This window comes from Gallus gallus, chromosome 2, assembly GCF_016699485.2.
Source record: "Gallus gallus isolate bGalGal1 chromosome 2, bGalGal1.mat.broiler.GRCg7b, whole genome shotgun sequence".
NCBI lineage: Eukaryota > Metazoa > Chordata > Aves > Galliformes > Phasianidae > Gallus > Gallus gallus.
The window spans coordinates 50,097,855-50,122,835 of NC_052533.1; the positions used below are offsets into that span (position 1 = coordinate 50,097,855).

The following is a 24,981-nucleotide window of genomic DNA, read 5'->3' on the forward strand; positions in this document are numbered from 1 at the left end:
GATTTTTTTTTTTTTTTTTTTTGCATGCTTGGTTCTCAATGTTTGCTGAATTTCATCTTCGTTTGCTATGAATTTTAGATCCAAGTACTTAATTAAATCTCTGAGAAATACATTCATAAACATAATCACTGACTATTTCTGAGGAAATGAAATGTAGAGGAAGTAAACAAATGGTAACCTAAATACCATGTGCAGTTTCTTTTCAGTGGACATAATTTGCCACACAGAATTTGCAAACTGACTGAGCCAAGTGGTTAGAGACTACTGGCGTGGATGTAGTTGTCTCTGTACAAAAGCTTGCAAATTGTACTGACATATTCTGTTTGTGAAGTAGAATAAGCCACACTGATGGGAGACATTTATTACTGTTTCTACTCTAGGGCTTTTACCTGTGTTTTTTTTTTAACCAAAATGTATAGTAAGAGTTCCAGCTTTGGGTCAGGCAGTGATAGCTGATGAGAAAATTGATATGAGAGAATGGAAGATGTGTTTTGTTCTCTGTAAGAGATTAATGCAAGGCCTTGTCACCATTAGTGCATAAGCTGTGCTGTCCTCTTCCACTGAAGTCAAATAGCAAAAGAGGTTTTTCCAAGTGCTTGTGACAACTGCAGCAGTAATAAAGGAGAGGGGTGGAAGAAAGGAGAATCCATTTGCATTATCTAGTTTTAGAAGATGTACAGTGGAAAAATCTTGGCTAGAGCCAATTACAGATTTCCTTGGTCCCAGTGAAAATCTTAACTGGAGGTGATTTAAACATGAAGTATGTCAATAAGGCCACAGTAATGAAGTTCTTATTAAAAATATATATGTATATAAATCCTCAGTGCAAGAAAAGAATTTTTGTTTTCTCCGGGAGCTTGATCTTGGAAACACTGACAGTGAGCCACTTTTGTAGAACTGGAATCTGGATGGAAATGTTAATTTAAGGAAGGCATTTGAACATTATTTACAAACTATCACCTAAAAGTTATGCTAATATTTTGTATTTTTGTTACAGCTTATCACCTACCTTTGTTCTTCTAGGCTTTTAAGACCGAGGATGGTTATATCGTGGTGGGAGCTGGAAATGATCAGCAATTTGTCACTGTGTGCCAGGTAATGATATATGAGGTTGCCAGTACAAATATGTGTAATAGCTTCCATTCTATATAGGGAAGTAATTATTGATCGCTTCTTTATTCCCCTTTTTTATAAAATAAATAAATTTAAACCCTCTGCTTCTAGCTGGTTGTTTAGGGGACTGATGACATTCTGTGCTTTGCTTGTGTATTCAGAACACCTCAATTCCAAACTTAGTGGGTGCCAAGCCCCTTTTGAAGTCTGTGCTGCTGCACTACTAGTTTGCTAAAACATGAACTGGCTAGTAACCTTCTAGTTATGGAATGGTGAATTACATGGAGGTCACGCTGGTGCCTTTTTTAGGAGAAAATGTGACACTGTTTTCCATAATACAATGGTAGACACAGTTACTAACATAGCCAGGTTAGGGGACGAATGTCTGTGTGCCACCTTAATAAGTGGCCTACCCTGTTGTCCTTTTGTGCACTGGTCTGTGCTCACAGAGAATCTAGTGGACTGCTTGGAAAAGAAATACTGCAGACTGTGGGCTGACTTGGCATTGCTGCAGATATGACGTTGAAGAACAAAGTTTCAACAGAAGTGCCGCTTTTAAAAATCTGGTATCCTACTTCTTTTGTATCGAAGAAACATGATTCTCTGGAAATTCTTGAAAACTTTTAAATTAGTTCTGGATTTTTCACGTACTCTTTTCCTGTGGTTTTAATGCCTGGAATTGTTTTTCCCTGAGCTGTGAATACATTTTAGAATCAGCAGCCTGCTGAATAGGGCCCACTTAACTTCAGGCTCTTCAGATTCTGCAGTAACACAAATCATAGCCTCATCTTCTGGTGCACCAGTTGCTTCCTTAAGGAGGGAGTACATAGAAGCAAGCTGTATCATAACTCTCTGAGCTGCACCCTAAAGCGATGTGAAAGCATGGTCTGAATTCCTGGAGCATTCTAATTCATACTGTCCAGTATTTCTAGAATTGAAAGTAGGAAGTACAGCACATGGAAAAATTATGGTTGCTTGCATTCCGAAGATAGTAAGAAAATGGAAAATTTAGTTCAGGTTGTGGTGGTCATTTTTTTCTGTAGACCAGCTATCTTACTTGAGTTTAAAAAGAACATTCCTTTTTTTTTTTTTTTTTTCTTTTCTTTCCCCCCCCCCCTTACTGAGTTCTTGTAGGTATGGATTTTAGACTGTTAAATTGCACAGAAATTGAAGAATGTGGAGGTCAGCAGAATGCTGTGAAAACTGTTAGAGGTATGTTCTGTGTTAAGGCAAAGGTGATTTGGAGCTTAAAACACAGTAGAGGGAGAGCCAATAAAGGAAGAAGACTTTATAACAGGAAGGCCCTCAGCACCCTAATGAACATTTAGTAAATACAGAGGCCACTAATTCAAACATTGGGATTGCTTTTAGAAAACTTTTTTGAGATGAGTTGGTGCTGAAAATACAGAATTTATGGGAGCCGTTGCCCTGAAGACACATACTCTAGAAATATAACAGCTGTCTCAAGCTGTAAACAATTGCAAACATTCTGCTTCAACTGTATCTTTTATGACAAGCATTTAGCAAGTAAGAAAGAAAAAAAAAACTGGAATAGTTTCAGAATCAGTGAAAACTAACTGTAGGTTGTTTGGGGACTTAGGGATGATTGCTGAAAAACTTTGTAATGAGCATTTCAAAGCAATCAAGTGTTACTGAAGCACATCCTGGCTTGTGGCTGCTTCAGTCTAAATAGGAATACTGAGCAAGAGTCTTCAGAAAACTGTTATTTAGTGTACAGCAAAGAAGAGTACAAACAGTTTTGGGGGAAAAAATGCAGGGTGTGAAATCTGAATGTGCATCCTAAATAAATCTTCGCTGCCAAGGCCAACTATTCTGCAAATGAGCTTGAAGGAGAAATGGAGAAGAACAATGTTCATTCTAAGTGGTCAGAGTGTAATAAGGAAAATAACTTTGGTAGCATGATACAGATGAATGGCACATTAATAATTAATTTACCAATGTGCATTTGTTGGACACCAAATTGAGAACATAGCTTTATAAGAGATGGACGTTGACAATGAAGTCAGTAATATTAATTAAAGCAGTATAGAGAACAACTCAATATGTTAATTTTTCATTTAGCATCAAATGGAGCTATAATTTCCTAACAAATTTCTCAGTTGCTTATGCTCTTGAAAACAAGTATTCACTGTCATTTTCTGAAAAATTTTGCATTGTTTTTCTAAAGCAATAGTTTTCAATACCAAAATAATTGTATCAGCAAGAGGGAATAATTTGAAGGGGGAACCAATATTATTGTTACAGAAGAAGAAAAAAAATTCTAAAAAAATTTCTGAAAGAGGAAAATGTTCTCTAAAGCTAGATTATGATATGTCATGGTTTTCTTAAACTAGATTGTATAGAAAAGAAAATATGAGCAAATTAAATGTTGATGGAATATTGATGCTTTATGTTATCTTGCAAATAAAAATCTGCAGAAAAGTTATGCAATATGATAATTGTTTTGTTGATAGCTTTGTTGATACCTCTGTTTCCAGTCTCGATTTTGTCACTCTGGGTGACAAACAGGCCAAGGGTGACTATATTGAATGTCTCAGAATATTTTTTGAAAAATATTGAACTCATCAACAGCTATTCACTTGATGCTGAAGCCATGTCCGTATTCTTTTCAGTGAAGTGAGGAGTCATTAAATGATAGTGACCTTGGTCTGAACCCATCTTGAAGGAATTAGTATAAATATGAGTCAAGTTCAAGGGAGGCTGACAACAATCTATGTATCACTAGCATGTGGTTGCGCATAGACATATGAATTCAAGGAGTGCCTGGGCAAGTTAATAAGGAAGAAAAATTCATTGAGGACCACTAAATACATGACAGTCTCTTTCTTTATAAGCTTCTTTTCTGCCTTCCTCTGTAGCTGATGTTACTACATTAACTGTAAAAGCAAAACTTGTTCTATTTATTTATGTTCTATATAAATACATTATTGCATGAGTAAATAAATTATATACTAGGTATTGGTAGTCCATACAGCTAATCCGTCTTGTAAAAGCGTCGTAAATGCCCTTACACAGAATCACAGAATTGTAGTGGTTGGAAGGAACCTCTGGAGAGCATTGTGTCCAACCTTCTTTAGAGCAGGTTCCTTAGAGCAGGTTGCAAAGGAAAGTGTCCAGGCAGGTTTTGATTATCTCCAGAGAAGGAGATTCCACAGCCTCCCTGAGCAACTTGTTCCAGTGCTCTCTCACCCTCAAAAAGAAAAATTTGAACACTAATTCTTGACATTTAATTCCATTTATAATACAGTTCACATTGCCTTTTCTTGACAGTTAAATTTTTGGTGTACCAGGTGAGAGTTAAATATAGAAGATATGTTTCTCCTTCCTTGGAAGTTATACCACCAATTTTCTTTATCAAAATTCTTTCTGAAGAAATTATAAAGACAAACTGACATTTCAGTAGAAACCTTTTTTTCTTTTTGACAGAACTTAGCGAAATGAAAAGAAACATTCTTAAACATGGCTTTTCTCGGTCTAGCATGTGAAGTACAGTCCTACTTATTTTTCTGTGAGTTGTAACTCATTGTAGGATAATCCCACGGATCTCCCCAACATCACAGTAATAATTTAAAAATGTTTCCATGTTCTGCAGTATGATCACAAGAGTCTCTCCGAGGTAACCGTGAAAGATACCGACTAAGATTTGTTCAGTTCTTTGCTTTTTCTGTACTTGTTGTGTAACACTGAACAGGAGTCTTTTTTTTTTTTTTTTTTTTTTTCCCTTAATTTCCTAATCTAAATGAAATAGTAATGAGAAGTAGTGCTTTTTGGAAAGCTATCTTAGGTTCTTAAAGAACGTCCTCAGCTTTATAAATGTCTCCTACCAACCATATTTCTTTCTCTCTTTTATTTTCACTTAGATCCTGAATCTTCCTGAAGTCATTAAGGATTCCAGATACAAAACTAATAAGCTGAGAGTCCAGAACAGAAAAGAACTTATTGACATACTGTCAACTCGGTGAGTTCATTGAAAGAGAAGGAATGATATTTAATCTGTTAACGCAAACATCCACGTATAAAGGGCCCTCATCATATGAAATTTTTACTTTAATCTTCGGAAATACTATTATTATTAGGAAGTACTGAGAACACTTTACAGATGTTAAGTATACTGTCCTTTGCACACCAACTTATCACGTGGACTACTAAGATGCCAAGCCATAGTTCTGAGTTTGCAGAAATCATTTAACTTATCTTTTACCATTAGCTCATTAACTTAAATTTTAGTGAAACAACTAGTGTGTTTTGCCTTTATGCCAATGTCACTGCTGGAAAAGAAATGCTTGGAGCATATGTTGCTTTGGCTGTGACTGGGGTTTTAAAGTTTTCACTGTGAGTTGCTGTATCCAAGGGATTTTCACTTGATGCTACTCTCTGTAATGGTTATGTATTGTGGTTCTCTGAGCCTCAAATTCTCCCTGGGCGTATCCTTTTGAAATATAAAAGACATACTTGCTATTCTCTGTGAGAATCATCCTAATAAGTACTTTAGTTAAAGGTAGTATAGAATAAAACTCAGGAACCTTTTAATCAAGCGATTAAAATTGTGTAGTTATCATCCTCATACCGTCTGAAAAGGCCTTTGTTCCAGGTGACTTTGCATTTTCAAATGATTGTGGTACAACTGTTCAAGAACTGTTAGAACTCATCTTTTACGTACCTTCCTATTACAGTGCAGTGTGGCAGTATGGAGTAACCCAATCTTCTTACCATTTTTAAGCACTTTGAAGAGAATAGATATCTTTTGAAGTACTTTTTATCTCTTTCATTATTTGCACTTAATTTTACAAAGTTGATTCATGTAGACTCATTAGTTGGAGTTTGTTTCACTTAATATGGTATTTTTCTGATGTACTCCAGTATGTCAGTACTCTGGTGCTGTTTTGCCATCCGCAGATAAATGTGTTTAATTTTGATTTATTATTTTTTTTTATGGACAATACCTGAATAAGAAACTGAAGTTCAATGAACATTTCTTCTTTGACTGAACTGTAAGATTTCTCATTTGTTTTTATATAATGAGCTGTTAGTTCATCACATTATCTCATTGCTGTGTCAATTACTGCACTGTATCTTCTTTTTGGTCAGAGTTTATGTTCTGTTCTATTAGCAACATTTAGGCTGCATTTCTGTGTAATTCATGTGCAAGTACAGCTGTGAATGTGTACACACTTTTGGAAGTAAGGCTTTCAATACTATTGCATTATGTCACGATACTGTGAATTCATCTGGCTTTCATTTTTGAAACACTGATTTTAACAAAACATCTTTGACATTCATTGAGGTTGAATGTGTTTCCATACACCTTTCATGGTAACTTTGCTTTTATTCACTTGTGCACAGTTGTTTATAAAATTATATGTAGTTCATTTTGAATGTTACTTAGAGAATTAAATGAATAGTTTGTCAGTGCTGAAAAATGTCAGCCCTTGAGAGATGAAGGGAAATGACAAAACAGTAATGGCATAATTTCACTGAAAAATATCTTAATTAAATCATCAATTGCTTGATAGTATTGTGGCTTCCAAAACACTGAAAATATGAACCTAAGGTGCCTTAGTTAGAAAAAAACACCTGCAGGCCCTCCCTCACTATATCTAAATTACTCTCCAAATTATGTTGAATTTATGGCAACCATAGCTGGAACAGCTTAAAAGAGTTGTGATTGTCATAACAGCGTATTCTATTACAATCAATTCTGTGGAAATGAACCCCTGCCTTGTGTGGTGGAAGGTGAAAAGGAGCATGTAAGTCTTTTGAGGATTTAGGTCATTTATCCACGTCTCATTTTGATGCTGTGCCAGGTAGGTTGCCTCCAACATGAGGCATAGCAGCTTTTTCTAGTGATGTTGCAATGGAAAAATGAGCCACTTTGTTTGATCTGTCAGGCCGAGCAATAAAAAGCATGTAAAAATTTGCATGTATGTATGAGAATCTGGTGATTTGCATGGCAGATACCTGGTACACTACTGTTGCTTGCCTATATTGTGTCTGTTACACAGTGTGCATATGCTTACTTACTTTCCAAGCTGTTGAGCTGAGATCCCACCAGAGCCTAGACTAGGCTTCTACTGACTGTAATAACCTGCCTGCTCCCTTCTCTCTCTGTTTAACTATTTCCAGAGTTAAGAGCTATCTATTTATCTCCTTTTTTTTCTTCATTCTCAAAATAGTCTGACTGCAATTCATGTCTACCTCCTGAGTGCTTAATAAGTGCAAGAACAAGGATTCTTAACATCCTTCTCTTAGGGAAAAGGGCTTTCCAGGTTTTATTTAGGAGATGTTCAGACCTGGTCAAAAAGTCAGGAAGTCCCAGAAGTCCTGAGTGTTTAATTCACTGCATGTGTAGAGTTGAAATTTTTAAAAACATCTGAAGTCTCAATACCAAGGAGACAGGTGATGCCTTTCTTTTGCAAGGGTAAATGTTAAGCAATTGAGATTCTTTAGCCACAGTTTGATTCTGGAAGTGTGCACAAAGGAAACATTGGTACAATTGGTCAACGTTAAGGAATGCTGTTTTTTAAAAGAAAACTGTATCTTGGGAATTCTTGACTCAAATGACCTATAATTTAGGTTCTACTCACCACCTGCAGTAACCATGCCAGATTTTAAGGCAGTTAGATAAGCATGGGGATTATATAGCACTTAGAAAAAAATGACCTTTAAACAGCAGAGTTTTCAGAAAGGTTTGGAATGACCTATTCATCACGGTCAGATATCCTGAGCTGAGTGAGAATTCAAGGTGGAGATGAATATTGCTTGAGACATAAATGTAGCCTGAAACAACAGCTCTGAGAGGTGTGAATTGCTCCATTCATTTCAGAAGGAATTTTCTCATCCCTTCTGTCCCCTGAGAGATCTGAAGAAGGAGGCACATCTGTCCTCAGCTCTTCACCCCAGTCTCTTGCATGCTGCCTGCTTCCAGAATCTCAGCTCCCTCCACAGAGGACACATGAAAGATAAGAAGGGGAGAGCAGGTAGGGGAGATAAATTCATACACCCATAAAGGCAGTCAGATCGCAATAAAAGGGATCAGCAGGTCGACCTCTTTGGAATGATAAGCATATTCTGAAAGACCTGGCTCTCACACTGAGTAAGAAGAGGGAATTACAGAAACCAGACCTGTAAGTCTTGAGAGGGGGAGTGTTTGCACTTCCCATCTTATGTGGGGAAGTGACTACAGTACTGCAGAAACCCACGGGTTGTAGGATATTCACAAGGAAGTACCCCACAGGGCATTTTGTATTTGCTTTGCTTCTGATATTTCTGCTGTTATTCCTTTCCCACCTATGCTCCCTTTTCCTGCTGTACTCTTTTTTTCTGTCCTTATCTTCTTTCTCCACTTCCTACTGCTCCCCTAGCTTAGTTCTTTCTTGTTCCACTGCCCTTGTTTGCACATCTACATTTGCTTTTTTTTTTTTTTTTAAATAATAATAATAATTTTTTAAAAAGTGTTTCAGTGCCTTGTGTATCTTCCTCTTTATTTAGGTGACATTTTCCCTAGATGGCAACAAAATAGAACTCTGTCATAAGCAAATTGCCTCTGAATGCACCTCTTTCTTGGATATGCACCAAGAGTCAAATTTAAATGACCCTACCTGGGTGGAGGTTAGATTCAGTGGCTACTGCAGAGTCCCCTGAGACTCCCTGCTCATGTGAGAACTGACAGACTACAGAGTGTTTCAGTTTTTATGTTTCCAGTGGAAACCTCTGGTTTGTGAGTTAGATGTACATCCATCCATGAGAACCAAATTTTAATTATGGCTTCCATCCCCCCGCCACTTTTCTTCTGTTTTCACCTGTTTCCTCTGGAAATGAGCAGTACCAGACAAAACATGGATTGTTTTGTGTATATAAATAGAAACATAGGTACACATGCTCTGACATACATGTGTAGTGTATGTATGTAATTTGAGATGCATCTGCAGAAAAGATGGTGTAATGCCAGTTTCAAGAGAAGCTGTTATAGTGAAGGGAGCTTAATCTGTTGACCTCCTTCAAATTACTCTGGAATTTGAACATTAATCCTACCCTGCACCACTGTAGCGTAGACACATTTTAAGACCGTGCAGCAAAACATGTAGCACAGAGTATTTGGGAAATTAACCTGTAAGTGGAACCGAGTGTGTGAGGTTGGAGGAGTGAAGGGGGGAAGGGAAATAGCACGCATTCTCTCAGCCTTTAAAGCGAAGCAGCTAGTGTAATAAGGAACACATAAATTCATCACGATTAGTGCTCCTGCAGCTAAAGCTAAATGAATCCACACTGTCTAGAGAGCTAAGTTATTGTAGACTTAAAATCGGAGTGTTAGGGTTGGAAACTACTCACAGTGGAACTTCTATTCCTAGCACTCACATTTTAAAGCCCTTATTCTTAACTCTGTGCCACAGCTGCATGTTGTATATATAAGTGTGAAGGGAAAAGGAATTAGTAGGAAGGAAGCACAGTGGAATCTTATCCTCAGTTAATGAGATCTTTGCTAAATTGTTTCCACCTAATAGCAGAAGAGAAGGATGCCTGAAAGTGTATTTGTAAAATGTTTAATTTGCCTTACAAGTAGCACTGTTAAACTCAAGTTTTATGAGACACACCCAAGCTCTGTAAACCACCTTCTTCATCAGCAGTCCTTTTTCTTCTAAACCTAAAGCCTTGTAGGCTGAAGTCACTGTTGGTAACTTTACAGGAATGGATATCTGAGTGCCTGCCTCTTCAGCAAGATAGGTGCCTGAAGTCAGAAAGACACTTGAGCTCAGTGGGAGCAGCTGGTGAGGTTTGCTTTCCCTGGTTGTCTGCTTCATCTGTGGTGCATAGATGGCTTAGCTCTATGGGAAGCAGTTTTGAAGCTGCCATGATTTGTCTTGAAATTATTTGTTTTAAATTGTCATTAGTTTCACATTAACTTTTATTAATTGGACTGTAAAAGAGATCCTAAATGTCTCAAACTTTTCAAATTTGAACTGGTTAAGCTAATGAATATTTCCTCTATTCTTATTTTTCTCACCATTTATTAGGTCTTCAAGTTTTTTTAAAATGTGATTATGAAGTTTGAGCTCCTTTCTGTATATAAGTCTGATTTTTTTTTTCCTTTCTTTTTTCTCATAGCATACATTGTTAGCTACAAGGCTGGTGAAATCATGGGAGATCTTTTCATTGATTTTTTTGAATGAATCTGTTAATGTGATCCTTGTTGAGTCTTTACTTCCCCGGAAGCTAAAAGAATAGCAACAAAATCTATATAACTTTCTATTATTCTCATTATGATTATGGTGATATTTGTTTTCCAGTTGATTTCCATTTTCTTTGTCATAACTGCAGAAGTTGCAGTCCTTTTGCTTGCCTGAGAAAAGAGAGGAAGGCTTGGGTAAAGGAGTATATTTCTAGTGTGTATAGTTTAACATCTTTTGAATAATAATAATTAAAAAAAAATGAAACAAATTCTGGAGCATGCTGGGTTTTGCTACTTACGAATCAGGAGAAACACATTTTACAGTATGTATGTATTTCTTCTCTCTGGACATTTTCCTCTCATTTAAAATTCATATATGGCTTTAAAAGGGTATGCAAAACATAAGAAAGGAATGTGAATATACATTAATCTATGGAACGTACCGATGGAGAGTAATTAATACTTCTATTATGGACTAATAACATTCTTTCAAGTATGCAGAAATTTAATACAAGTTTTGAGGTGGATTTTTGGTATGTATATGTATCTAGACCATTTTTTTTTTTGTGGCTGTCACAGTCCACACTGTGTGGACATTTATCCACAGATATGAGACATCTTTTGAAGTAGTTGACATATCCATCAGCAAAATATATCAGTTGAATCTTGTTGATCCCAAGGATGTTAAGTGTCTCTTGTAGTTTGCTGAGTGATTGTTTAGTAGCTGAGAAGTGACTAATTAGACACTGACATGGAGATGCTTACAAAGTTTTGAATAACTATTTTGAAAACTCTAACTGTATATTTACATTAAGGGATAATGATCTATTATTTGAATTTTCAAAATATTTTTTTACTTCTATTTTGTATAGTATCTTTCAGAGATGCTAATGCAAAAAACTATACAAGCTATGTAGGTTGCTCTGAAAGTAATGCCTCCTTCTATTTCCCTGGAAAGCAACAACATACACAAAGAGCACAATAATGCTGTTTGGTAGAGCAAATACTTGGCTACAAAACACTACTTTTCAACATAGACACCACCATTAACGATGCATTTTTGCTGTGCTTATAAAAATCTGCACCAGTGGAGGTGACCCACTGCTTCTGGCTGCTATGACAGTGTCATTGCTAGGAAAATGTTGTTCATGCAGCCCATCTTTCATTGGTACAAAGAAATGGAAATCAGAATGCCCTAATCCAGACTACATGGTGGGTATGATAGGACAGTCCAGCTAAGACTGGAAATGTGCTTCATGGTCTTCAAATTGGTATGGTACCTGGTGTTATCGTGTTGCAAGGAAAAGGTTGCCTTCTTAACTGACCTGACTCTGGATGTTTGAGCCTTCAGCTTAGTCATTGTTGTGATGTAGCAATCAGAATTGATGGTCTGTTTGGGTTCCAGGAAACCCAGAAGGATCACCCATTTCCTACACCAAAAGACACCGCACATCACTTTACTTGCGGAGGGCTGCAAGTACTTTTGTACTTTTTCTTTGCTGGGGAATTCATATCTTGCCACTTCACATCCAGCTCATAGCAGTAACAACAGGTCTCATCTCTGGTAATGATGAGACTATGGAAAATGTCACCTTCAGCCTGATATTGGTTCAATAGGTCATGACAAACTTGCATATGGTGTTCTTTCTGTTCCTGTGTGAGAATCTGTGGGACCTGCCTGGCTCAAGCTTTGCAGTATTCCACCATTGTCACTATTATTTCCAATGCATTGAAGCTGATACATAGTTCCCTTCTTGTAATCTGCTGATTTGCGTGGATAGGCAAATCAAAACACTCTTCATTTTGAGGTGTGAGAGCTGTGCATGGCTGTCTGGCATGTGGCTTGTCTTTTATGTTGCTCTTGCTACTGCTGAAATGTACTACCCACTGCCTCCCTGTGCTCACATCCATTCTTTGGACTCAACAAGCGTCAATGAATGTCAATGGGTGCAGCTTTTTCTGTGTGGAGGAATTCAGTGATGCACTTTTACTTCACTCACTTCCATGTCAGATGCCATTTTGTCAGTGCCCCTTTGCTGCTGTTTGTCACATGACAACAAAATGTAATAGAATATTGACAGGAATGTTCAACCTCTACTGCTGTACTACCAACAGATGGTGGTGGACCAACATGCTAAAATTGAAGGTGTTACTTTTGGGGCAGTCTTTGTATTTTACTATGTTAACTACTTCTTAAAGAGATGATTAGTAATGAAGAGAGAAAATGTAGATATTTGAAATGTAATAGATTTTGATAGAACAAAATATAATGCAAACTCCAGCCTTTGTTAACTTTGACCTATTTCTGTTAGAAACTTTAAAGTTATTTTTTGCGTAAGAATATGCTGGAAATATAGATGAAGGCTACTGATATTGTTCCAGATAAGACTTGAGTGAGCAACAGAATACTAGTAATTCAAAAAATCAAGATTTCTACTAATTTTGTTTCTGTTGGGCCTTTAAACTGCAACCCATTTCTTTTCAAGTTTGTACACATCATGACAGAGATCTTTCTAATAACGTGGCCTACCTCTGTGTCATTTAGGAACGCAAATGAAATTATTTGATTCAGAATTCCAGAAAGATACAGAAAATACCATCCCTCAGTAAATGGTAGTGCTTCAAGGGTGTGTTTTCTTCATATATGTAACTCCAAGCAAATGAGAAAAGAAAATGTAGCAAAAGAGGAGAAATGCAGTAGAGTAGTGCTACCAGTCTAGAAAATGAATGCTTAAGAAAAATAAGCTAAGATTTTGTGTATGACAAAAGGACAAGAAGGTCTCCATTCACCACCATAGCCACAGTATGTATTTGCTGAACTGGATATCTTTAGGATAGATTATACAATCATAGGGCAAACAAACATGTAGTCAATGTTGTTATCTGACCAAAAAATGTGGCTGTTAGTCCTGACATATGTTTTGGATGTAATGAAGGAAAAACACTGTGATGCTTTAAATTCGCTTTTATTGAACAGTGTTGCATGTTAGACTTATACCCACATTATAACTTTTTTTGTTGTTAAATATGTACATAAAAGAGAACAAATGTGAAGCACATTACTGTAATTAAGGACTGCAGGAAACCCGTTGATCCTTATTTGAAACTGCTGATAAATTTAGCTTTACATCATCACTGGATTTCTTCAGATGAGTAGATAGAAATAGAAGTCAGTTCAGCTAAGTTCTTTACCCTGTGGCCTTGGATTTGCATTTCTGAGGAACACATGTAGTACATTTTCATTATGGTATTGACTGGGAAGAAATCAGTGGGGAGGAGTAAGGAAATAGTGAGAGGGGGAGGAGAGATTCTATACCTTTTTCACGATCTGAAGCACTGAGCTGAATCCACATGCTTCTTATTTGTTCTTAGGTTTTCAGAAAAAACAACAGTTGAGTGGCTGCAGCTCTTTGAGGGTAGTGGAGTTCCATACGGTCCAATCAACAATATGCAGCAGGTATTCTCAGAGCCTCAGGTTGGTTTTCACTACATCTTTTCTATGCATTATTACATGTGTTTTACAAATTCTAAGTAATGATCACTTTTCCTGTCACTCAGACCTCATTTTAGCTATTTTAAAATGGAATTTGAGAGTTTTATTGGGGATTGAGCGTAACACCAATAATGTGTTGTAATAAGAATTAAATACAGATCTCTGAATTATTTACATGCTTGGGACACGGATGTTGCCATGATGTTTTAAACCATAGGTATCCCATATCTTGAATGGCATTTCAAAAATGTCTGATAAAGGAAGGAAAGAAACTGTAATATTTAGTAATCACAATCAGATATATATTTTCTCATTTCTGCACATTTACTGTGAATATTTATTCAAAAAAGTTCCTTTCTTGTTGCCCACAATCTATCACTTTTGTGTACAGAATATGGATAACCAGAATTTATAGTTTTTAGGGGAAAAAAATGAAGCACAAAAATCTAAACAGTATTTTTGCTTTCCAACTTAGGTAGAGTTAGGATACCTGCATATTCACTGATTCCTCCCCTTCTGTTGGGTTAAAGGGCCTAACAAACTGTCTTGAAGGGTTTAACAGTAGTTCCAGCTTTTCTATTCTGTGATAAATCTCCTTAAAATTAATTTCTAATAATGGAGGTAAAGAGAAATGATAGGCTATTGAAGAGGAGGTGAAGCTGAACTTTTGTGTTCCTTGTCTGTTGTCAAGAAGTGTTTGTCAGGAGTGCAAATAAAATTGTAGTCTTTTGGAAAGGCCACGCACATCTCTGTCCTAAAGGAATATGTTTATTATATACATTTGTTATAAATAAGTTTATTGTAATTTTAGAAGAATAAAACAACGTTTATTAGGCCACCATGAGGATGGAAATGTCTTTCTCAGATAAAAGCACTCCTTTACCTTAAAATGATTTAGTACCATGCTACAGAGTATGCATGGGCCAATTTTTTCACTTCATAACTTCCACAGGGATTAAAATTCAGCTTTGAAGAACATACAGCTAGAGTCTTTATTTTGCTCAGAATATGGCTGTCTTGGCTGTGCTTGGGACAACATTAAAAAATAGTCTGCGGGGAGTTTTTGGTGAAGCATCAAACTTTAAAAAGTTGGTTCCACTATGAAACTGCTTTTTAAAAGGTCGTATGTTGTGAAATGGCAACCTCCCAGACTGAAATAAGATTGGCTCAGTTACCCTGTTCTACTTAGAGTTCATCTAAATATTAAATAGCCTGACAGAGTTAGCCTGTCTATGAAAGGTATTACAGTGCTTTGCAATAAAGGCAGGTTTTTCAAATCATCTTCCCATAAAAGGGTGTACTGATTTGTGTGTTTGTTGTTGTTGTTGTTGTTTTTTTTTTTTCTGTATAAAACTGCTTGAAAATGTTGTCATTTCTGCACCATTCTGTGAAATATATGGCACTCGGTCACCATGTTCCTATCACTATTGGAAATAACAGCATACATGTTAATGTTGCATGTTATACTTGCGTTTGATTTCTGGTGCTGCCTTCACACACACAGAATGGCACGGGTTGGAAGGGACCTCAAGGATCATGAATCTCCAACCCCCCAACAACAAGCAGGGCCACCAACCTCCACATTTAATACTAGGCCATTTCCTAGAGCATTTTCTGTTGTTGTTCTGTTTTAGTGAAGGGAAAAAACAAACAATCAATCAAACAAAAAACCCTACCAGTTCTTTCCTTTTATTTCTGCAAATAGGAAATTTGTTGATATTCTAAGGTATCCTATATAAAGTCATATAAAGTAAGTAAATATATAAAAATAAGTTAAGTCCCAAACCCATCTTTAGATATCTGAGAGGCCATTCAGGTCCAGAAGCTTTTTGCCATTGCACTTTGTTGAGTGTGCCTCCACCTGTTCATCCTTGTTGCATAGACAGCATACAGCTGGGATAAACATACTTGCATATACCTTTGCTCTTTTATAACCTAGTCTGTAATCTTGGGTTCTTAAGCCTTGATAGTGCACTGGGTCATTGTCTGTGTTTAAGGAGAAGTCATCTCAACACCTGAGAATGTGGAATCCAGGTGTCCTCTATACTGTGAAGTCCCAGTCATAGCAGAAAAGAAATGGCTCTCACCAATGAGAACATGCTATAATAGCAGGAAGATTTTTCTCATGTATAAAACTCAACTCAATCATTAAGTATGAGAATGTGATCATTCTCTATAATGAGCCATTATAATGTTTTTGTTTGATTTACTTATGTTCGTTTTCCCCAATCTCAGTTTAGGTCAGATAATACATTTCTAGGAAAGCTGTTGCTTAGCTTGTGATTAAAAGCCTTAAAAATACTGTGGAACAACAAGGGTAAATACTTGTACCAAGCCTGGTGATACTAAAGAATAGATAAACTTCTGACAGATGGTGCTTAGATTTAGTTGATCTCTTCCATTTTGAGTGTTAGCCAGCAGGATAGGATCTGAATGCAATTCCATCTTTTAATTTATTGCCTCTGTCTTCCTAATAATCTCCAGATTTCAATAATCTATAATGAAGTCATCATTCATTGTAAGCACAACCCGACACAATTAGTGACCAATCATGGATAGAATCATAGAATCATTAAAATTGGAAAAGACCTCTAAGGTAACCTAGCCCATCCTCACCATGTCCACTAACCATGTCCCTTAGTGCTACTTCTACACATTTCTTGAGTACTTCCAGGAACAGTGACTGCACTGCTTCCTTGGACAGCCTGTTCCAATGCTTGACCACTCTTTCTGAGAGGAAATTGTTCCTAGTATCCGACCTGAATCTCCCCTGGCACAACTTGAGGCCATTGCCTCTCATTCTGTCGTGAGTTACATGGAAGAAGAAACTGACCCCTTATGCCAGCTCAGTTCTTAGTGATGTTTCCAAGGGTGCACACAGCTGGAGCCAGCAAGAGGCAGAATCTTTGAAATCATTGGAATAATACAGAGAAGGAATGGAAGAAACTTTAAGGAGGTAGGAAGGACGAGCTAAAAGAGATGACTGAAATGATCTAATGGAACTTAATCAGCTGCAGGTGTGTTGCGTTTTCAAATTTTATTTTATTTTAACTAACAGAAGGCCAAGAGGAGTTTGTATAACTTCTATAACTGAGGTAAAACAACATATTTTTTTGATCCTGGGATGTATTGTTAATGTCATTACAGCTTCAATCATACTGACAGTGAGCTGCCAAAAAACATGGATTTTTTTTTTTGTACTATACTGAAATGCCAGGTGATACTTTTTTTCCATGAATGGAGTGAAATGTCCACTTTTCCCACCAATTGTAATCATTAATTCATTTGTGAAGCTAAAATGGATACTACAGGCAGTTGTACTGCTAAGTAAATCAGTCTGTGGATAGAAGTGTATGCTGTATGTGTGGTTGTACATGTATGTTAAAAGGGCTGAGGAGAAAAAGGAGCCAACTTGGTAGTAAAGGAGACAGTTTTCTTAAAAGCAAGAGGGAGGAAATATTCATAAAAATTCTTACAAACGTTGAATAGTACAGTATAGACTATTTTCATGAAGCTTTTTATAGTCAAACTTTTTCAAGCTATTTAAAAAAAAAAACTATGTTCTTTTAACTAGACCAAGATAGTACAAAGCACTAAAGGAATTCTTAAAACATTTTAAAAACTTACCAGTGACCTCAGCGTGGTCCTATTTAGGATACTCTGGGGAACATGTGTATGAAATACAATGTGGTTTGAGGTTTTACAAACAAAAAAAATATTAAAAGGGAATGCAATTTTAATAGAAACTATTCAAATTCTATTCAAAATGGCTTTTTGTTTGTTTTCTTTAAAACATCATCATCCAATGATTTTGTAACATGATTTCTTTCACAGTCCTTATACAGTGTCATTACTTTAATCAAATGACTGACATGTATTGGAAGCAACAAAGCAACCCAAAACTATTATAAGCACTTTCTTAGCTAATGTTTTACCAGACTAAATCAATGTTGATGACTTTTTCTGTATCAATGCTTCCAGCTGAAAATAAATATGAAAGCCGTGCAGTGGTACTCATTTTTTTTCCCCCCACTTTCAAAGCTGTTACAGTCATACCACACAAGTTGAGTACATCAGGTGTAAGACATCACCCTGATGCATCACTTCTGAGAAATATGGGGAGGGAAATATCGGAGCTGAAATATCACAGCTGGCCCTGATTTCAGCTCCTGCCAAACACCTGCAGACTCTAAAAGGATACCAAAACAAAACTCCACCCTGTGGCAAGAAGCCATCCCTTAACAACCCTTCCCTGACTTTGCATCACTATAAAAATTAATATAACATTTTTTACAGAAACCTTAGTCTTCCTGTCCCAGAAGACTGTTACAGTTCCTTCAGACATTTTCCTGAATATGCCTCAGGAAAAAAAAAAAAAAAAAGCAACCCAAAACAAAAAAAATCCCTCCCGAAAACAGGAAGAAAACCAGAAAAATATTGAAGTATTGAAAATATCTGATACCTGGGAATTATCTGACATTTTCAGTTTATTATTTGTAGAAACTTACAAAGATGGTAGTTTTTTTTTATTAACCTTCAGATCATCACTTATTTTGGAAGTTGTTTCACTTGAAAACATGCTGGCAAAAATTTCCTTGCATCTGGTGAAAGCTTCTGCAACTTGTGTTGTGAATGCATGGAACAGAAAAAGATAATAAAGTGTTATTATTTATTTTTTTTTAAAGAATCTCATGCGTGGCTGTTGATGTCTTATTTAGTTTTTTTTTGCCTTTTTTTTTCTCCCTACAAATATAGTGATGGATTTTATGGGCCATGTTTTGAATTGTTATTCTTTGTTGACAGAGACTTTTATGACCCACTGAGTGCTATCCTAATTCAAATGAAATTATATTCATGTCCATAATACTGCAGATAATTCTTTATTTATCTATCTATTTATTTATTAACAAGAAGAGGTTTCTGTAGCTGAAAAGCAGTTGATGAAAGCCTGAGGTAACACACTGTGTCTGGAAGTAATTCTTAACAAACAAAAGAAAAAGAGAAATTAAATTTTGTATTTGTCTATTAAGTACTAAAACTGGTTGGAAATGTTCGATGGCATGTTTTTTTTCCATTTAAAAATGCCAGCTTATTGAAAGTGAAATGTACACACGAAGCTATCTACAATTTAATTCTGTCCTGAAACAGAAATTGCACTTATTCCTGCCTGCTTTGCTAAGTTGAAAGTGTGTACTGCCTAGTTTAGACTTAGTGTTTCAAGACAAATTATTTACTTCAGTTTTTAAATTTTATGTGGTTGAAAAGAAACACCAACCATACCAAGTCCTTTAATTTTTTCAAAAGTAGCTCTTTCATACTAAATTAAAAATGTTTTCAAGCTTTTTGGACTGTGGGAAATTCAGGGAAGTGGATGCTGTTCTGAAGTGGAAAGCATTAAGGAATGGAACACAGTTTGAAGAAGTAAAATGGAAAATCTAGTTCTAACACTGTAGTATGCAATTCGCACATAGTACACAGAAAGCCTTCATAACTGTGTATATGAAATAGCTCTATAACCAGATGTTACAAGAAGGGCTCAAGAGGAGACATCAAGAAGTTTTTAATTTTTAGCTGTAGTGAAAGGTGGTCCAGAAGGGTGACTGTGGTGTCATGGATGTGCATTTTTATTGTCCCATTTTTTTTTTTTTTTAAGGATGTGTTAGAGAAGCTGGCTATTAATAAAGAGGAATGAAGTCCCAGACAGTGCATGCAGAGGATAAGCTTTCACCTGCTGCCATGTCCTTGATGGGCCAGAAGTGTTAAAAACTGATCGTTAAATGTGTGTTCCTCACTTGTTTTGAGTGCCTGTGTTGTGACACTGTATGTGAAGTATACAGCATACATTATTCTCATGGAGGTGAATGAAACTCTTGAAAATATATTTGGTCATTTTAAAATGTGGTATCCTTGAAAAAGCTGAAAAACCTAACACAGCAGATTTCCCTATATTTGTGTTTCTTACCTGTGAAACTAGGACTCATCTAAAAGTAGTATTGTAAGGACAGGAAAGTTATGCTTCTGAAAAGTATAGCTTCTAAGGTGAGAGCACCAGAGAAATAACACTTCAGGAAATTATATTTTTTTTTAATGTGATTTGAGAGAGAAATATTAAAGTAAGGCCTGGAACTATACCTTACTTAAGAGAAATAGGAATACATTTGAATATCGTTTACTTCATTAAAGAAGGGAGGAGCTTGACAGAGAAAAAAAGTCTGAGCATGCACTTAAAACTTGTGTATTTCTTTTGTACAAGCAAGCAAGTGATGCTTAATAACAGAATTTTTAATATTCTCTTCTTTTAAAATGCTGATATCTGTGAGCTTTATCTCTTAGCTGGTACTATTTACACATGCATTCAATTAGAAAAAGAGTAGCATGAGTATTTCATGGTAATGGAGAATAAGTTCTCTAAAGCATCTTGTTAGCTATCTGTTTTCATAAAAAGTTAATTGTTTAGAAATTACATTTTAGTCATTGTCATTAAAATGTATGAAGAGTCACCTAACTGTTCTGGGGACACTTCTAGGAGGAGACTAGTCAAAAAGCTGTATTTAAGTTTTGCAGCAAAAAGCATAGCAAAGAAAATCTTTTTTTTGAACTTTTTAGTCTTTGTTAGGTCTCAGCATCAGGAATCAATAGTACTTATGCCCATGCCTCAAACTATTGGGGTAGTTTCTGTCCCAGAAGGAGTTGCATGTTGCTTTCCTGACTGATCATGCCGTTCATTGAAGTGCTGTCAGTTGGTTTCAAAGAATCTGTATTTGATGTCTTACTCTCTTCAGGGTAAGGCCATCCAACGTTAGCCAGATGTAGTTGGGTGTAGTTAGTTCAGTTATTTATAACTTAGAAATCCTTCACTGACCAGGAGCTTTTGTTCATATAAGCTGTGTAACTTGTTGGTCCAATGAATTTTTAATTAGGTCAGTTGTTGCATTTATCCAAAGTTGGATGACTCTCAAGTCTGTTATGTGTATAGACCTGGGGTGAAGTGCATGTATATTCTATCAATCCTTGTAGCCTGAACAGAGAGTTTGTATGCTGAAGTGATTGACTCAGTTGATTGTTTAGAAATTCCTTCATCGGGGTGTTTGCTGAATCCCTGATGCAAAATACTGGCCAGTTGAACATGGATATTCTTTACTTTCCCCACTGTATGTAAATTGTGTTTAAGAAAACATTTTATTTTATTTTATTTTAAGATTTTTTTCTTAAGTGGATGTGTATCTGCTTACTAAACAACATTTATAGTGGGGTCAATGATAAACACTATCATTTCAGACTGAATTTCAGTTTTCTCTCTCTCTCCCTCTGTATTGCCTTCAGCAGTTACATTTTAAGCTTCTTATTTTTACACTTTCAAAAATAATTATCAACCTCTTCTGTCTTTTTATGAAGGTAGATGTTGTGAATTATTTTTTCTTTATTGTCTTGTTATGGGACAGGGCCTAGCCTCTTCTTCCACCTCTCTCCCCACGGGAAGCCAGTGAACAAGTGAGGAGGAGTTGCTGCTTGACTGAGATAAAAGTAAACTATTTTACTAAAAATGGTAAAGGAATGTGAGATAATACAATATAAAAGGAATCAAGAATAATAAATCAAATAAATGGGAATGGAAGAGCCTCCTAATTATGTGCTGCAAGCATGGCAGAGCGGAGCAAAAGAGAGCATTGCATCACTATGTCACTTTGTATCTCCCTTCCAGAAATCAGGTGGAAAGGAGCAAAGCTCTCTGGAGACAGTAGTTCTCCCTTAGCAGCTGTCCCAATTCCATCAGTTCATTGCATGATGTCATGATATGGAATACTTATAGAAGATCATAGCAATAGGTCAGAGACCCTAAAGGCTAGTGTTTGTCATTGGTCTGGTTTGTGGCAACCAGGCACGGACTCAGATGTAAATGATCCAAATCATTTATTACAGGTTCTAACATCCCTTATATACATTCACAAGTTTTCTCTTTTAACTTTCCCACATGCCTTTACATGTCAACAAAACATTCCACAAACGCTCCTTAACTGTGCATGTAACTGTGCATCCTTAACTTGTCCAGTCAGAGCCATGAGTCATTCCTGGCCACGTGCTTTTCTTCCAATCAGGGTAATTATCACGTGGCCATCAAGCAGCTTACTTGACTTGCTTTTCTCTTGTTCTGAAGATGTCCTTGGTTCTCAGCATTGCTTTCTCATGCTGTTTATCTTGCTCCACAGCTGCTGCTCTAAATAGTCTTTCTTGTATTCCCACACTGGTTCACTTTCTAATAGAATGGTTTGTAATCAGTACAGCTAGAAATGGTACTGCTTTGCAATATAAGTTCACAGTTTGCAGGCACAGAAGTACTTAGATATTTTCAAGAATAACATTTAACAATTTGCACTTCTGTAGCTGCTTCCATTTGAGAGATTCTGATGATGATAACTATATTCCATCAAGGAAGCAAATACAAAGCAATTGCAGAAACTATGTCGATCACGTTTTGGTTATCTTTTCATCTTCAGCTGCTTTCTCTGAGTGCTCAATTCAACTGAAAAATCTTAGCTCAGTTCATGACCTTTTTCTGTCATCCTGAAACTAGGTGATTTTCCCCTCTTCAAACTGAGTTCTTGGAATACCGTTCACTGCAGAAGAAGTGATATTTTCAGATGAGCTCCTGCCATGTTCACTTGTTATTATACTTATTCAATAACACTTAAAAAAAAATACTGTTTTATGTTTCCTGCTGACAAGGAGGTATATTTGAGTTAGTGTGTAGGTTGAGTAGGAGTTTAGATTTCCAGCTAATATAAAAAGGCATTAATTAGTCAGGCAAGTGTTCTCTGTCATTGACATTTTCCTTCTCATTCCTTATGGATTTCATGTAGGTTTCATAATGATTCCAGTAGACAGATTGTAAAGAAGTCAGCACTATCTCCTTGCTGTTCTTGGTCACTGAGGCCAGAAGTCTTGTTGCCATTGTTTTGAAGAACTCATTCTAAGCTTAAAACTGACTACAGCATTTGAATTTCAATACTCTGAGCGGTCAACCACATTCTGAAATTTTCTCCATACAATTTCAATCAGCTACTTAGCAATTGTAACATTTAATTATAGATTTTAATCAGAAGCTGTAGCATTTTGTTTTGAGGGTAAAACTTCTATTTAAGTTTAAATCTTGATTAATATTGTTGGTGATCTCAGGTGTTTTGAAAATTGCTTTAGTTCTGAAAAGCACTGTAAACGTATTGTAAATTAACATAATGAGTGCCTAATCTTCAACAGGTTTACAAAAAGGCCTTTGGTATAACCAAGCTGAATTTCAGTTGTCAAGAATGGCACCTCAAATACATCGTATCTCACATAAGAGAAAAAATGTATTTATAATTTTATGCATGTGTCTAATGGCCTTTTAAAATAAACATTTCTGTTAGGAAAAAGTCACCTCAGTGCAAAGGTAGTGCACTGAAGATGATTAATAGTAGTACTATATATGGAGATCTTGAAGTTATACATGAAAAGGCAAAGAAAATGATACTGCTGGAATTTTGGGCCAAGTTTAGGAATGGCATGAGAAGGAGACAAAGATAAATTGAGATGTCAAGCAGACAGTATTTACACTGAGGATCCCGGTTTAATTTCTGAGAAAGAGCAAGTAGCAAAAAGAGCATCTTTAAAAGCAAAAGCCAAAAAATCCTACTGGCAGTTTGTCCCTATTGTTTTGGTATCCCACTTTATGATTTAAAGGCCACTTTTCTTTTTCTGACTAACCTGAATAATTGAGTATTTCTAAGGTGACCCTTAGTAGACTTCTAGAAGCCTCTTAATATTGTGACACATGAGCGGGGTGGCAGGAGAAAGGCAGTTCCATAATACATCTTGTTAGTCCTTGGTATGAGACTGTTTCTTTGGGGTTCCAGCCAGTGTTGATCTGAGCCATCATGACTCAGAGATTAACCTGACCCTGAAATGAAACCTCTACATAGGGCTTTTTAAGATAAAAGGGCTTGTGAAAACTCGTGTGAAAGATGACTTCTGTTCCTTGAGTCTCTGGTCATAGAAATAGAGTCATAGAATCATAGAATAGGATTGTTTGAGTTGGAAGGGATCTTTAAAGGTCATCTAGTCCTACTCCTCTGCAATGAACAGGAACATCTACAGCTAGATCAAGTTGCTCAGATCCCATCTAACCTGACCTTGAATGTCTCCAGGAGTGTGAACATTTTCTGAAAACTGTAAACTACAAGGATCTCTCTGATTTTCTAGAGCTAACCAAGTCTTTATCCAGAATAGGTTGGACAATGAGCTTTAGTGATCAAGTGTGTCACCTAAGCTATTACTTCTTTTCAAAATTGTTATGAAGTACTGGGCATACTTAACACATGATTCTGGAAATGTGATAATTTCTGAAATTACAGTGACCAGCAGAATGGTTATTTCCACTGCAGAAAGAGTACTTCTTTGAAAAGAGAACGTAAGCAGCAATACAAACTAACCAACCTAACAAAAAGACCATATGGTCAGTGCTAAACCCTTGTGAAGTGCTTTAAGGAACTTGCTTGTCATGTTCATATTTGAGAATGAGTATCCAAAAGGACAGCATATATGTGCACATTCAGTGACTCACTATGCTTTAGGGATCTCAAACTTCAGATTTTGTTTTGTACTTTACTTTTCACTTCCCAACAATCTGTTTTCAACTTTGTCATCAACTGCATGGGTTGTTTTTTTTTTTTTATTTTAAAATATCTCTTAAGCTTGTCTGTGCCCTTGTTCATAGAACCACAGGGGATGTTGCTTCTCCTGAAACTGTTAATCCACGAGGAACTCTATCTGTTGACAATCGAAGCTGCCAGATGGACGTGGGAAGTTCAAGAATCAAATTGTTTCCTACCAACCTGAATGGCTTGGTAATTGAGGGCTGATTTTTGTCCTTTGGAGATACGCTTCTGCCAAAGGTAGTCTGATGCTCCCCTGACATGGAGCAGGCAATTGAAATGCCTTTTCTCACAGTCCTGAATTCACATCCAAGGTAGACATGTCTAGAAACATCATTTAATATCTGCATATCTTATTTTTCTTTCTATTACTGTGTTCTATGGGGTTACAAGTTAAAAAGGGGAAAGCTTGAATTTTTCTACTCATGCTTATGGCTATCCATTTCACTAAAACAGCTGTAGTCTCTCTTCCAATCAGCAAGATACAGACTTTGAGTTTT

At 36.4% G+C, this 24,981-nt stretch overlaps 1 protein-coding gene across 15 annotated transcripts in view; it reads left to right on the forward strand.

Moving 5' to 3' along the window:
- Positions 1-24,981, forward strand: part of SUGCT (succinyl-CoA:glutarate-CoA transferase) — a 429,352-nt gene that overhangs the window by 115,631 nt on the left and 288,740 nt on the right. For 11 of the 15 annotated variants that reach the window (XM_040689369.2, XM_046936920.1, XM_003640712.6 and 8 more), the window contains 3 exons: positions 1,024-1,095; positions 4,995-5,092; positions 13,673-13,775. In XM_040689369.2, coding sequence (XP_040545303.1) covers positions 1,024-1,095; positions 4,995-5,092; positions 13,673-13,775 — 273 coding nt within the window. The remainder of the gene's footprint in view (positions 1-1,023; positions 1,096-4,994; positions 5,093-13,672; positions 13,776-24,981) is intronic. The other 4 variants (XM_040689382.2, XM_004939568.5, XM_046936875.1 and 1 more) reach the window with 1 other exon arrangement.